Source organism: Parasteatoda tepidariorum, chromosome 2 (genome assembly GCF_043381705.1).
Source record: "Parasteatoda tepidariorum isolate YZ-2023 chromosome 2, CAS_Ptep_4.0, whole genome shotgun sequence".
Taxonomy (NCBI): domain Eukaryota; kingdom Metazoa; phylum Arthropoda; class Arachnida; order Araneae; family Theridiidae; genus Parasteatoda; species Parasteatoda tepidariorum.
Genome location: NC_092205.1, coordinates 46,284,541 through 46,300,712, shown reverse-complemented (window position 1 = coordinate 46,300,712; position 16,172 = coordinate 46,284,541). Strand labels below are relative to the sequence as shown.

At 27.6% G+C, this 16,172-nt stretch overlaps 1 protein-coding gene and 1 non-coding gene across 3 annotated transcripts in view; one reads left to right on the top strand and one right to left on the bottom strand.

Annotated features, from left to right (window-relative positions):
* LOC107437293 (ATP-binding cassette sub-family C member 4-like) overlaps positions 1–3,864 on the bottom strand; it is a 77,802-nt gene extending 73,938 nt beyond the window's left edge. For both annotated transcript variants that reach the window (XM_016049232.3, XM_043038980.2), the window contains exon 1: positions 3,477–3,864. In XM_016049232.3, the coding sequence (XP_015904718.2) occupies positions 3,477–3,550 (74 nt within the window). In that variant the 5' untranslated portion in view covers positions 3,551–3,864. The remainder of the gene's footprint in view (positions 1–3,476) is intronic.
* An 11,102-nt stretch (positions 3,865–14,966) lies between these two features.
* TRNAE-CUC (transfer RNA glutamic acid (anticodon CUC)) lies at positions 14,967–15,038 on the top strand. The gene has a single exon. It is a non-coding gene; the product is annotated as a tRNA-Glu (tRNA).
* The last annotated feature ends 1,134 nt before the right edge of the window (positions 15,039–16,172 follow it).

The window sequence follows — 16,172 nt, the reverse complement described above, 5'->3', positions numbered from 1 at the left end:
ACATTCGCTAGACTGCTGATCTTTCGAGATATATAATTCATATTTACATGAAGAAAAGGTAGACTTTGTGCTATATTAATAAAGCTAAAAAACGTGAATAAAACACAAATAATGAGACATAAATAAATTCAAAAAATATATATATTTAGTTCTATAACGAAGAATCTTCATCAAAGTCAAATCATAGGATAAAAGAGGAGAACACAAGAAATTTAAAAAAATAATAATAATAACCGATTTCTCAAAGAGAAATAGTGGTTTAATCAAAAAGTAAATCAGAATTTAAAGATTTGTCCAATAAACAAAAAATCACACAGACCAGAGATATGATCCTTTACTTATTAATATAAGTAAAATAGTCTTAAAGGTTTGAAAAATTTAGTTTGCTTACTGGGGGGAACACGGGTTCAAACGCAAATTTATTCAAAACTTTAGAGCAATTTGGAGATTTTTTTTTCTTGGATGATAAGGTAAAACAATTAAATTCTAACAATAACGACTCCAGGATAATAAGACAGATTTATATTATCACAGAATAAATATGCTTCTTTTTATGTGTTTTTATTTGCGTTTGTTAGCTTTATTCAATCTTGCTTGTTAGATCATTTTGTTAGCTTTTTTCAATCTTTTTTTATCAATTCTGTCTCTAGTAAAAATTATGTTTTTAAACATTGAAAATGATTTTGTAAGTAAAAACAAACTACAATCGTACATATTTAAAAAGAAACTTAACAATAAAATCACCGAATCATATTTTTGAGAAACTGAGGAACCATTCTCACTACAACTATCGAATCTATCTACTTAAATTGCATGAATCAGATTCTCAATTTTCCAGTGTATATATGTAATTTTTTTAATTTAAGTAAAGAAGTTACACTGTAAAATCATACGGGTAAAATTACGGTAAAAATTTCTGGCACCCTGAGTGCAACGTCCGTAAAATCAATTTTTCCCATAAAAGATTATACCTTAATTTTGAGACAATATTTATTTAATTACAGTGATTACTGTAAATACTACGGTATATCAGTATTACTGTATTTTGTTCTATAAAATTTAGCAGTAAAAATGGGTTTTATGGTAAAATATACTAGCATTAAGGATAACAGTACTTTTTACCATAATTTTATCCGGAATATTTTTATAAAATACAGTAAAAAATATAGTCTGTACAGTGATTAAAATTTTTTATCATAAATAAAAAAAATTTAATAAAGCATTTTGTTTTAATTTGAAATTATTTATTTACATCAAAACAATAGGTGAAACGGGAAATATTTCCGAACTCTGTCGTTTAAACAAGTTAAACTTTTTTAAATAATTACATAAAGCGACAGTTTTAACGATTGAGAGCTCCATGTTACGAAATTCTCCCAATGTATGACAAGATATAGTTTCTGGGGGGGAATGTCTACTAATTTTATAACTGTGGTCCAAGTAGGTTAACAAAGTATTGAATAGTTAAAATTTGCTTTTTTTAAGCGACCATGTAAAACAGAAAAGCAATAAATGCTTAAAATTGAATTAATTAGTATAACTTTAAAAAAATTTTTTACTTAAAAAATAAGTTAACACATTTAAATTGTTCTTCTCTTTAATTTCAATTGAATTAATGAAGTAAACATAAGCTGTCAGATAGAAACTAATGCAGTTAAATGCTTTTTTTCGTCTGTAAATAATAGCCCAATTTCGATGAATTTGACAAAGTATAATCAATATTTTCTTAGCCACTTTAGGTTTCTCTCAATTTCCTCTACTAAATAAAATATTTTTATCAAGAAAAAATAAATACCCGACCTTGATTTAAAGACCTAAGCATGGAGGAATATATTCCATCGTCAAAATTTAATATAACCAATAAAATGCACAATTAAAAGTTATTTTAACTAATATAAATGAAAATTGCAGAGCATGGCAGAAAATACGGAAATAAAAATTTGACTACATCAAAAATAAATTAGCCCACTGCTCAAACAATATTAATACTTCAAAAGACTTCTCTTATTTTATGACTAAGGCTCATTTGTAAGTTTTATTATAAATATATCTTTTAGAAAATTAAATTGAAAATAGCAACTATTTTTTAAACATAAATCTATCGACTATTAATAAGGTGGATATAAAGATACATATATTACTCATATATAAACATAGTAAAACGTTTGAATTTGATGATTAAGAAAATATTATAGTTTGTATATAACTTATAATATTAACAAAAATATTGTGTTTAAAGAGAAGATACATTAAAAGTTGTTTCAAATATTTTTCAAAATATTTATGCATTATATCAAATAAAATAAAATAAAAAAATTTAAAAAAACAGCGCTAATAAATAATCATAATTGGCACTTTGTCTCCAATTATTATTGAATTATAATTTGTTGCCAAGAATATTTCGTCGCACTTCAAGGCTGAAATATTCAGATTGTATTTTATGAATCATTCTGACAAAATTATCTAAATTAAGAGGTCTCTTAAAATAAAGAGATAACAGATACAAGTTTAATTTAATTGGTCTTAAATATGCTTTATTGCATTAAAACTGTATAATTTTTTACCTTTACAAAGCATACAAGCTTACCAAACTGAAATTTAATAATATTACGACCAATAAATTTGAAAAGAAATCCTTTTTAAGTACTTAAACATAAATATATGATGAATCATCTTTAAAATCCCTTTTGTTCCTTGGCAATCCTTAATTGTAGATTTCAATTAATGAATTTGAAATAGAGTTCATTTTAAAATGAATGGAAAAGCTTATAAAATTGAACAAATTATTATTAATAGATGCAACAGAAATGAGATGTTTTCTAAAATTAAATTCGATGTAAAATACATTAAATAATCTGTTTCGTTTTAAATTTATTATTTTTTGTTAAATTCCAATTGAAATCCATATGTAGTCAAAAATTAAATAATTTTTGGAAATTAACGTTTCTTACGAATACTATTACTCAAATAAAAGAGGGCCTGCTGTGCCATATTTAATTAAAAAGTAATAATTTGATTTACAAAAAAAATAACGTTCTTTTAAGCAAGCGATTATTTAAAAGAAGTTCTTTTTCTTTATAGAATAATTTTCAACAGAATTTTTTTTGAAAAAAAATTTTTAAACCATTAAGAGATAATGAGAAAACTTGATACATCATTGCGAATATCTTTACATGCATATTTTATTCTGTAACAAAAAAGTGAAAATTGATTCCAAAAACGCATCATTTATGAAATAGTTTGCGCAAATTATTAAATAAAATAGTTTATTTTTCTTATTTTATAATATTTTTTTAATAAAAAATGGTAGAGTATTTGTTCTACAGTATAAGTTTGTAATTTTTTCAGAAATTGAAAGCTGTTTAAAATATATCTTGTAGAAAGAATAAATTCGAATAAAATCATTTTCTTTCGTTTAGTGTTCTTAAAATTATCCACAGAGTATATAATTTGTAAATCTTTTTTGTTTTACTCACCAGAAAAAAAGTCTGGAAAAGAAATTCGCTTTTGTCCATGGATTTGGCAGTTCTTTCCGTTTCTCAAACTCCATCGCGCGAGAAAGGAAAGATTACGAAGTTTATTTAAAATATCCACCTCTTCTCCTGTAAGATCACCTGCCAGCAAATATTTATAAAATTTCACTCCTTTAATAACCTTCTAGTTCCGCAAGTCACACAATACACTTTGTAAATTATAAATCACTAAAAAAGCTCGACTTTACAACCCCAAACAGCTGATAAGAGAAAGGGATAATATGTTACACTTATCCAAACTTATCATTGATGTAGAAAGGTGTTTAGATGAAGTCCAAGAGCAGATCTTAGGCAGAAAGAACAAACGTAGATTTTCCCGCTTTCTCAATCCAAAATTAACTGTTGCGCCATCTATGGAGCTCATTTAGAAATAAGAAAATGGCAGACGTCATTGAATGAAGGTAAAAATAAAAACGTAAACAAGAGGAAGAAAGGTCATTGTTTTATGTTTACCGTCTCTTGGAAAATTTCGTTTTGGTGGTAATGAAAAAAACCTTGATATTTAATCCTTTAATTGCATTATTTTTTTTTCATACTTGGAGTTATACACAATAAGCGAATTCCATTAAATATTTGGAATATATCTAAGAATGATAGAATCAGATGAGCTTATTGTAGTTAAATAGGAAGTGGTTTGAGTATTAGGTGCAATGCATAAATTAAAAGATAGAAAAAGTATAGCAATTTTTGATTTGGAGAAATCATTTTTATCAGTTTTATAATTGAAATTCTATTTGTTTAAAACAATTTGGTGCTAAAGTTTTGCCCTTTCGAAGCTGTGAACAAAACAATTTTTGTTCACAATTGTATTTTTTTTTCTTCTTTGGAACAAAAAAAAATAGTTTCTGGAATAGTTTGTAGAAATAATTCGCATAAGTTATGAAACAGAAATTCGACACATAAGTATTTTTGTTCTACAGTTTTGCACTTTCGAAACTGTTTTTTACCATACCATAATTTTGTATTCATACCAATTTACATATCTCAAACTGAAGTCACACGAGGCTTCGTTTCTTATGTATTATTTTTATGCTAAATCAAATCAAATGGAAATTCAAACGGTAGATCTCATAGCTTTGAAGATAGATAGGCTTTGTACGTAAACAGGTATAATTAAAAAAATATATTTCTCATAAATAAATTCCTCATTCTTCCTAACTATTAAGTCTATTGATTAAGATTTGATGTTGCTTAACATAAAAACATACATCCAAAACAGTGCCTCACTTGCCTGAGGTCTAAGTCAAAAAGTGTATAAATGAGAACGAAACTGTATTTTTTAGATTTAAATATTAATAACTTCTAAAGTATTAATCGTATCCACTTGGAATCGGTTTTATTTTTTCCAGCATAACAAAATTTCCTTGGTAATAATTTCTTATTTAGATAGGAATATTTAAGTTTATCTTTGAAATGAAAGAGTAACAGAACTTAAAGCTATTAAAAAAATGTGTGCATATTATTATTTTCTTCAGTAGATTACAATACAATGGATTGGTGGCCATGGTAATTGGTTCGATAGGTAAGTTTTGGAAATGTTATCAAATGAGCTTACTTGTGATTTCTTGCTGCTAAAAAAAGAATATTATTTATCTGAAAATAATATGAATTTTAAATACCAAGAAATGGAACCATGAATTTCACTATTTTAATTAGATTCACATCTTGATTCATACATTTAAGAACAATATCGATTTGCTTTTGATTCCAAAGGCAACAAATTTCCAACTGAATCTTTTTAATGGCATTAAAAAAAAATAAAGGTTTTTCATTGAAACTGAAAAATCAGGAAACCAAGAGGATCGTAAATTTCGGCAATAATAGAAACAGTTGACGCTTTGTGAGTGTGTCTTTGGAAGTAGGATTTATTTCAATTCTGAAAGTATCTTCCTTGGCATCCCAGGTAATGACCAAGATTTTCAAAACATGATCTCCTGCAATGTGTAGAGATTCTGGAGAGCAGCGCAATTCAGGTGGTAAAGACTCAGGGACTGATAATTTATTAGAAGTCCACTTTCGAATTGAAAATCCTCCTCTTTTCATAACTTCTATCATTTGACTGACTAGTTGTTGAGCTTCTTTTTCAGTATTTACTACAGTTAGAAGGTCATCCACATAAAAAATCTTCTAAAGCAGCTCTAGAAGCTTCTGGAGAGTACGCTGTTTCATCTTTTGTCAGCTCTTGAATCGTGCGAATAAAGAGCCAGAGCTGTAACATATGTTACGATGAGCAATCGAAATTCATGTAATGGATCCTCAGGCTTTTCCGGCCAAAAGATCCGCTGGTAATCCACATCGCTACTGTTCACTTGAATTTGACGTAACAATTTTTCAATGTGCAACTTTGTGCAATGTGCAACAAGTTTTCTTAGTGCAACAGGATGACATTTGAATTTTAAGAGAACATTATATAGTTCGTTATGTACTTTTGGACCTACATGAAGAACGTTATTAAGAGAAATACTTGTCTTCGATTTTGCGGATACATCGAACACAACACGCAATTTAGTTGTTTCACTCTCTTCTCTAATGATACCAAAATGTGGAAAACAGAATCACTCTGAAGTTGGTTTGGAAATTTCATGATTCGGAACAAGTTGCATAGGTCCCAGATCTTGATATATTGCCTTTTGAAATTAACATATTGAATTTTGAATTTCGGGTTATCACGAAACCTTTTTTCAATGAAAAATATCGTTGTTTTGTCTAATTCCGCAAATTTCCTAAAACTCTTTCTTTATTAAAAGGCAGAATAACAATATATCTTTGCAATTTCTTTTTTCTTTTTTTGTTTGGAGGTAGAATTTTTTGACTTTTCGATCATCGATAGATAAAGTAAAAGCATTTGGGGCAGATTTAATTTCCCAGAATTTGTTCGTAACCTTATCCAATTCCACTAGAGCATGACAATTAATTAAGGATATACTCTTCTATTCACTCCTAGAAACAGCAGAAATTCAACCGGATAGTAACCAACCTAGTTTTGAATTGATGGTTGAATTTGGCTTCCTGATATTTTTCCATTTTGAATTAAATCAAAGAATATGTCAGCGCCCAGGATTATATCAATACGTCGGCTGATAGAGAAAGTAGGATCTGCTAGTTTCAATCCTTGAATATGAAGTCATTCAAATACTGAGATTTCGAAGTTAGGCAAATTACAGGTCAGATTTTTGACAACAAGAGCATTTACATTAAAGATCTCTAGACTAAAATACGACGAAAAGCTCAAAGCGACCTTTCATGTTGCAAGAGCAATAACTTTATCATCTGATCCCTATATTGTGTTTTCAGATTTTTGAAATTGAAGATTTAAATTCTTGCAACATGATTTCGTGATTAAAGAAGCTTAAGAACCGCCATCAATTAAAGTGCAACAGTTAACCTATTGTCCCTGACTACTTTTAACCATTACAATTGCTGTTGATAGTAAAATTAGTTTTGAATCAGTCATATGACCTGTTAGACAAATTGGATTATTCTCAGAACTTGTACTTGGTTGTGGTATCGGCGGCTGATTTTGATTGGTTACTTGATTGGTTTGATTAAACAAATGAAATGTATGCAAAATCGTGTGATGTTTTTGCTTACATACACTGCAAGAAATTGTAAATTTGTTCGTAGGGAAGCTATGATTAGCACGCAAACAATTAAAACACAATCTAGATTTTTTTAACGAAATCCCAACGGTCCAGAACATTCATTTTTAGAAATTTTTCACATAAACAAAGTTTGCACGATTTTCCATCAGATGGTTTGACTAAAGTTTTAAGTGCTAACGTTTTATTTAAGTTTCTATTTGATTTGTCTGGGTTTTGATTTTGTTTAATCCCCTGGAGACTCCTAGCTTGCGTTTCTAGGAATGAAAGACAGGTTTTAAGCAATGGAAAATTAGTCTCTTAATCCTAAATAACTTTAATTAAACCCCTAATTTATCCTGTAAAATGAAAACCAGCAATAATTCTACCAATTTATTTGATTCTAAACCTAAAGTTTCAAAATATCGAAGTACTTCATTACATGCATTACCCGAATGGAATCTGTTGTTGATTTAATATTTATCATGTGTAACTATTATTTACACTGTGAAAGTGCCAACTCCCCTTTTATTGTCATAAAAGTGTTTCCCAAGCATGTTTATAATTATCACTAGTAATTGTAAATCCCTTAATTAATCTCGACGCATCAAACGTAACTGAACTTTGTAAATATTGAAATTTTGGAATTAAACATTTATTTGAATCAATAGAACTTAAAAAAAAATAGATTAAAAATTCGAAATGTCCTGAAAAAGTAGGGATATCGAATTTCGGCAAATCAACATTAACATGGGGATTAGGAGTTAAATTATCGTTATCGATTTCATTTAACATCAATTTATCATTAATAAAATCTAAAAACGCCTTAATATTTTCGATTGTTAAATCAGCAGTATCTTTTGATTCAGTGATTTTTTTTAATATTCTGCTTCTGCTTCTTCTCTCGAAATCATCGAAGCGAAAAATCATAATAAACTTCTTCAATCTTATCGCGACATTTCAAAATGTTATTTTTAACGCAATTTTCTTTTGCACTTTTTGAGAATTAATAGCGTTATCAAGGCAACAACAATATCTCTTTATTTCTTTAACCTGAGTATAAAAGGAACATAATTTTTTCCTTTCGGTATCTTCGATGTATAGGTAACCCTTTTTTTTCCCCTTTTCCACTTCAGAGTTTCCTTTCGGATTTGAAAAGCAGGGAATCGTAATAACCTTGAACACAATTATTAGATTTGAATTAGTAACTAAAAAGTAACTTTTTAAATAAAATTAAAGTGACATAAATATTTAAAAAAAAAATCGCACCAACTAATTATAAATTTCGATCCAAGCTCGATTTATTATAAATAATGCTAATATTAATCGATTCATACAGCAGCAAGTCATTAAATATAAATATAAGATTTTCGATTTCAAATGATAATAATTTTGATTTCTTACCTTCATTAAATCATATAAATATCAGACATTGAATTTGCTTACAAATAGAAGTCCTCCCGGGTGCCTGCAAAATGTTTCGATTGGTAAGTTACTGATATGTTATCAAAATGAGCTTAACCTGTGATTTCTTCCTGCTAAAGAAAAAGAATACGATTTGTCTGAAAATAATATGAATTTTAAATAACAAGAAATGGGGCCATGAATTTTACTATTTTAATTATATTCATATCTTGATTCATACATTTAAGAACAATGTCGATTTGCTCTTGATTCCAACGGGGAACCAATTTCTAACTCAATCTTTTTAATTTCATTAAAATTAAAATAAAAGTTTTCATGGAAACTGAAAATCACGCCATCTATCAAAGAAAAGTTTTATAAACTGAACAATAATCAGAGTAATTAATTTAAACAAACATAATCATTTATGTTAAAATTATGTCGTGACAATAGTAGAAGCTTTTTATGGATTTCTAGAACTGTCTCTTAAAAGGGAAAGTGGGCAATGATGTAAAGCAATTTCTCATTTGCCCACACTCCTCTGACAGTTAATATTTCTTCATTAAGAAAGAGAATTTCATGAAGAACAGGAGTATTTATTAATTAATAATACATATCTGAAAAATAAATGTTCTCATTTGCAAAGAAAATAAAATAAAATAAAAGAGAGAAAAAATAATAAAAAAGTAAGAAAAAAGACAATTATATTAATAAAAAAAAAAGTCAATTTTTGACGATTTATTTAAAAATTCTTTTTTGTTGCATCAGTATTTAATATTTACATCTGTAATTTAACTATAACATTTTTAAAAAGAACATTTTTAAAAAATCACTTTGTTAAAGTGCAATAAATAGCTTTTTAATAAGCCTTTTTTTCCCTTTACTTTATTTAAATATTTAACTTTTGTTAGAATTATTTGTCGCATTAAATATTTCATTGCATAGATGATGTAACACTTTTTAACATGTTATGCACTGCATAATGCTGGATGCCTTATTCAATTTCCTCTATGTTTCAAATCCAATATTATAGTCTAACTCAAGTGTACTATATCATTTTAGAACTTTGTTAATTTTGGCGTTGAGATATTCTGTATATTCAATTATTAAAGAATCATGAAAGTTGACATCAAATTTAAATTATGCGTTCTCTTACGAATACAGAATCTATGATCATAGTGCCCTTGAGACCTTTTTGTTTGTTCTCTCGTTTGCGTCTGGCATACACTACCCGATAAAAATGGAAGAGACACAATCAGTTTTTAATAATTCTTGAATTTCTCAAGAAATACTTTGACGACTATTTTGTAATTTTAGAAGTGTTTAGTTCAAACGATCTTTCATTTTTTGCATTAAAGTTTTAGTTTGCATTAAAGTTTTAGTTTGCATTAAACTTTTAGAGTTAGAACCGACAATAGAACCGATAATAAATTACGAAAGAAAACAAGTATTTTTGAACACCCTATGCAAGAAAATTCAGTAATAAGTTTTTAACTTGCATAAATTACTTTGGTTGTTAATTGCAGTAACTGCATAAAATTGTGTAAATCTAGCTTAAATATTTATGGAGATATAAACATTTTTATTAATAGAAAGAAAAAAAAAAATTTTGTCTTATGTTTTTTGCTATAAACTTGAAAATATTCAGTAAAATTAAAAAAAAAATTGAAGCAATTTAAAATTAATTACATAATTATTGTTTTCAAATAAGAAAAAAAATTGTTAAAAAATGCGCGAGATCTGGGTATTTAAAATAGTTTTTCTTTCTGCGCATGAGCAGAAAAAATTTTAAAATTATTTTTTCATAATTTTATAGTGAATCGTATTTGACAACTAATAGAAAAAATTTGATTGAAATATCTTAAAAACATAAAAAGCTTCAAGCACGATAACGATTTTTTTTTACATATATAATTTTGTTATTGCTGTCAGTTAATTATAAGGTAGCACAATTTGCAATATTGCTGCATAATAAAACTTGTGGAAAACCCCTGATTATTTGGAGCTGTCTTGTAAAAAGAACAAAATTGCAATCAGCGCATAAATGAAGGTGCGAATCAATTAACACGAAAATCAAAAAACTTAGCAACCAATAGAAACATATCAGAAAGTGATAAAAATAAACGAAAGAACTATACAGAGGATCCAAGAATGACTGGAAGGGAGAATCAACAAGCGAATCTATTCTGAAGTGAATCAATGGATTAACCAAAATGTGAATCAGTAAGCGAAACAACTAAAAATGAGTCAGCAACAATTTGATAAGTAAATGATTGGTTACGTAAAAAAAAAGAAAAAAATGCATGAATATTTAATGAATTGAACTACATGCATGAATTGAACTAATGAATGAATGAATAGACGAAACTATGAATGAACGAAGAAGTAATTGAGTAAATAAATCAGTAAAATAAAGTATGGTCGAATCAGAAAATCAATATATTCGCAGATGTACGAATAAGGTAATAATTGAATAAAATTCAATAAATTAACAAATAGATATGTAAGCTCTGATTCGTTAATTCACTCATTGAATGATCCTCTAAATCAGGGGTTTCCAACTTTGAGGCCGGGGGCCACAATTAAAAACTCAAATCAAATGGCGGGCCGCAACTTTATCAACATTTTATGTAGGACTCCTTTATGCTTGAAGGAACATTAAATATTACCGTCAGATTTTTACCAAGTTGTACAAAACAAAAGTATTGAATTACAAATTAAAATAAGAAGTAGATTTTTAAAAATATTTAATTGCATCTTAAAAAATTCGGGCTGCAATAACTTTAATGTGCAACAGATATCTAATTGTTAAGATAAAAAACTTTAAAAAAGTTGGTATTAAAACTTACATAGTAGCACACAAATTGTTCAATGACAAAATTGAGGTTCGTCTGCTGCAACCACCAGAGAATAGATATTTACATTTTAAATTTAAAATTTACAAATGTGTGTGTAAATATTTTCGTCCAAAATGAGGGGTTTCAAAAAGTTAAATAGGAGAATTTCTTCGAGAAAATTTCTGATACACACATGCTAAATTATATTCACAAAGAACAAAAAAATGAAATAAAAAAGAGCAACATACATGATTATTTTTATATTTGAACAAATATTTTCTTGGATGTAAAACCTGAGAAATAATTTTTTTTGCACCGTTGGTATGATAAATTTCACAGAAACGAAAACGAAGAAATTAGGTTTTTATTAACGAGAAAAGTATTTTAAACCCATATAGATTTTCGACGAAAATTGTTTGCAAAAAAATGACAGCTAATATATTTTAGTTCGCGGGCCACAAGAAAAGGTTTCACAGGCCGGATGCAGCCCCCGGGCCGCCAGTTGGAAACCACTGCTCTAAATCAATGATTCATTCGTTCACTGATTCTCTTAAACATGTATATGTTCATTCGTAATTTCTTTCACTCTGAGATTTGAATGATTCTCTCATTCAACGATTCGTTATCCTGCAGATCTGCCCATTTATTAATTAGTTATGATTTATTTATTCATTGAGTTATTGTTTTGTTAACTCGTAGATTTGTCAATTCGTTGATTCACTTCAAATATTAATTTTAACTCAGATAAATCAAGTATTAATTTTTGAGAAAATTCAGTTTTGAAGTATTCATTGCGAATTTAAGTATTGTTATATTTTGTGTCGATCGCGAATTTAAGCTTTGCAGATACAATTAGCTTTCTTTGTTTCTAAAAAATGCATGCATGCAGTACTGATATTATAATAAATTCGAAATGCGAGTAGTGGGTTATCATCTATAAAAATAAATAAATAATCACTCCTAAAAGAATAAAAAATTTTAAAAAAAAATAGAACTATCCTTTAAGATAACTGACACTATAAAAGTTTATTATTTTAAAATAATTTAGTAAATATGAAGAAAAAAAGAAAAATCCAAAATGCGATTCACTAAGAAGGAAAGACTGTAATGTAAACTAATTTATTAATATTTGCCTAACTTTTTTTATTTCATAATATAATTATTTATTTATTTTTTTATTTTATGCGTTGTACAGCTGATTCAGTTCTGAACTTACGACTATCCACGTTCAACTCCGTAGCATTGTAATCTTAAACCCAAACCAGAAAACAAGATAACTCCTGGTTCAAGCATTAGGGCAAACTAGCCTTCGTGGAGGCCATTTTGATAGAACTAATCTGTATTAGCGTTGTACGAATTTACGGGAAAACCTCAAGAGCCTCCCACAGTTAGCCCGACGGCAAAGGGATTTTAAGCCGTGATTCGTCAACCACTGAGGATAATTTACGCCAACACTGTGATCTGTGCGAGCAGGGAGCAGTCACCGCTGAGATTCGAATTTGTGTCTCCTCATTGGGAGGCGAATGCTCCAATGAGGTGACACAACATTAGAGCATTCGCATTGGAGCATGGTGGGCTTGAGCTTAGTAACATTTAATTACTGGTATATTATTTAATTAACTTAGTAATATTTACTGGGAGGCTCCGTCCCTTTTTCGCTACGCTCACCAACCGTGTTGCTTCCCATTTCATCATATAGGGTTTAAGGAAAAGAACGTTTTATGTCAATTTTTAACAAAAATTCAGTTGCATTTTTAGGATTACTAGCTTTTGGTAAATCAATAACATTGATAATAGGTTTCTCCTGAGAGTTATAACACAGTGAAGATGTATTACGCTGTGAAGTGGAAAAATAATTCCTGTACGTGCTTTTCTGAACATAAACCGTCCCCTTCCCCTTGATCTTTTTGAGAAAAAACATTTTAAAGCTGCAAAAAAAAGTAATAAATGAGAATTAATTTTATTTCTTGACAATGTATAGCGATAACCTTATGTGATATATTATAGTACGCGTATCGCGTTAAAAATAGTTTTTATCTTTCTTCAGAATTTGTATTTTTTTAAATTTTGATAGAAATGTAAAGATTTATGTAATCTCTCTCTCTCTTTTATTTATTTATCTTTTTTTGGCATCAACGACTATAATATCATTTTTTGATTTTAAAGCGATCTTATAAAATAAAAAAATTTACATTAAAATAGAGGTAAATTTTTTCTGCAGGAATGGATAAATTATTTTTATCTGAGGAAATAAAAATTGCAAAAAAAAAAACAGTTAAAATTGCAATAATTTTCAAACGAATAAGAATTTCTAAGAAAAATAAAATTCGTTAAGTTTATAATTCAAAACAACATGACAAATTTCAACTATTGTATTTGCGTTCCAGTGGACTGTAGATCAACTACCATTTTTGCTTTTATTTATTTATTTATTTTATTATTATTATTATTTTTTTTTTTACTACAAGTTTAACAGTTCAGGTTCTTTTTCAAACAAATTATCAAATCGTATTTCTCTTTTAATTTTACAATTTTTTAAAATCATTTTTACATTTTTCTACATATATCTGTAATTTCAAAATTCCAAGTCTTATAGATTTTGAGCGATAAAGAAAAATGCAACGTATAGCAAATATAAGAGTGAAAAAATTTCAAAAAAGCACTTAAAATAGCAACAATTTTAGAATCAATTAATTCATGGAATCAATTAATGGAATTTTAGATAAGAAAAACTCTGTGTTAATTTCATATACAAACATGACCCTTTCAGCACGCCAAATTCCAACTCTGTAGTTTCACTCCCACGGCCTATTGAGCGACCCGTATGGTATTTTTTCCAACAAATAATAATTCCAGAATTAATTACCAAATGTTAATAGCTATTATTCTAACGTAATTCCGGTACGTTTTTGTACAAACCATTAGTAATTTCAAATTTCTAAGTCTTATAGTTTTTGTTTAGCAAAACAAATAACGTTAAATTGAACTAAGATTTATTATTCATTAATATAGGGGAAATTTCTAATAACTTAACGTTCTATTTTATAGAAATTCATTTGACACTGGAGGGAAAAAATGCTAATAATCTAATGGTGGAAAACAATTTTTATGTAGTTCCATTACAAATAATAATAATTCCGTAATCTCGATGTTTAAACTGGAAAGCTTTCTCGGCCAACATTTGAATTTCATACAAATAAAAATTGTTTGAAGTTATGGAAAGTAAAATAGATGGCAGCACTAGCTAAAATATATGCTTTAGTTTTTAAAAAGGAATCGATAAGTTTTATTCAAATATCAAACATTAGATCATTGATATGTTGCGGAAAATCGGTTTCCAGAACTATTTTTCGAAAATTATTTATGTATCGAACATTTAATGGTTATAAATTCGGTTCTATCAATCCGGATATAATACATTTCACAAATATAAATGAAAATAATTAAACAAGAATATAAACAGCATTCTGTAAAAAAGCGACACTTCGGATTTCGTTTTACTGTAAGACACAAATGGATAGAATCGCATAAAAAATATATTAAAATACATAGGTGAAAATGTATGGATAAAAAAAGTTAAGGTTTTGTAGTTAAACATTTCATGTAGATTGTAGTCCCACGTGGTCTAGTGGTTAGGATACCTGGCTCTCACCCAGGAGGCCCGGGTTCAATTCCCGGCGTGGGAAGATTATTTTTAGTACAATTTTCTCCCTTTATTACCGTGATTAGTTTTTGTGTACTTTCTTTTTGATTCATGCAAGCATTTCTGTATGTAATATGAACATTTGGCTTCAAATTTCATATAATTTAGATAAATAGTGACAATATATTGAAACTCAAATGAAACAAATATAAAAGGGAGTATAAATGCAATTGAGATAATTAATTCCCCACATGCATCAATCACAGAAACAAATGAGAAAAGTAAGTAAGCTACTATGAATGGCTATCAATATTGTAATGAAAAATAAAGAATTCATCAAGTTTTGAGATTTCGCCTCTGTAAGTTTCCCCTTTCAGCCATCGTATGCCAGTAATTTTAAATATCTGCCACACATTCTTCTCTAATTAATAAATTTTAATTTCGAAATAATTATAAACTCTGATTAAAATAATTAGAGATTTTTTAAAAAAAATTTTTAAGTAATTTCATTTGTAATTTTTGATTAGTTAAAAAATTAATGCTTTTTATAATTTAGCACCTACGATCCGTAAAATGATTTTTCATACGTTTCCTTATTTCCTTTGTTAATTCTTAAAAACTAAATCATAATAATAATAATAAAACTCTTTTTTATAATGTTCATATTTTTTTAGTCTTAATATTATTTAGTAAACTCCTAAAACTACTGATTTAATTTAAGGAAATCCAAGCTTTAAACAATTTTTAATCCTTTTGTTATTAAAAATGTTAAAATGGGTACTAATTTTAAAAATTTCAATTCTAAAAAATTAGTGCTTTGAAAAATTGATTTTACATTCTATTTTTTAAAAAATTGAATTAAAAATAAAAATATATATTATAATATGTTATGGGTTAAACCTAGTTTTCTTCCCATAAAGGTATTTTTTTATTTCTCAATGTTAGAGATAAAAGAATTTTATCTTTTTACAATCGTTACTAGATGGCAACACGATACATAACTATCACACCTTATCAGGTCTGTGTTAATATCCGATTCAAATAAGTTTCTTTTTAGTTTCTTTTCTTTAACTGATCTAAACCCATAGTCTTAAATTGAATAATTTATTACTCGGTAAAATTGTATAATCGTAATTTATATTTATATATTTACAATACATAGTGTTTTTAAAATTTT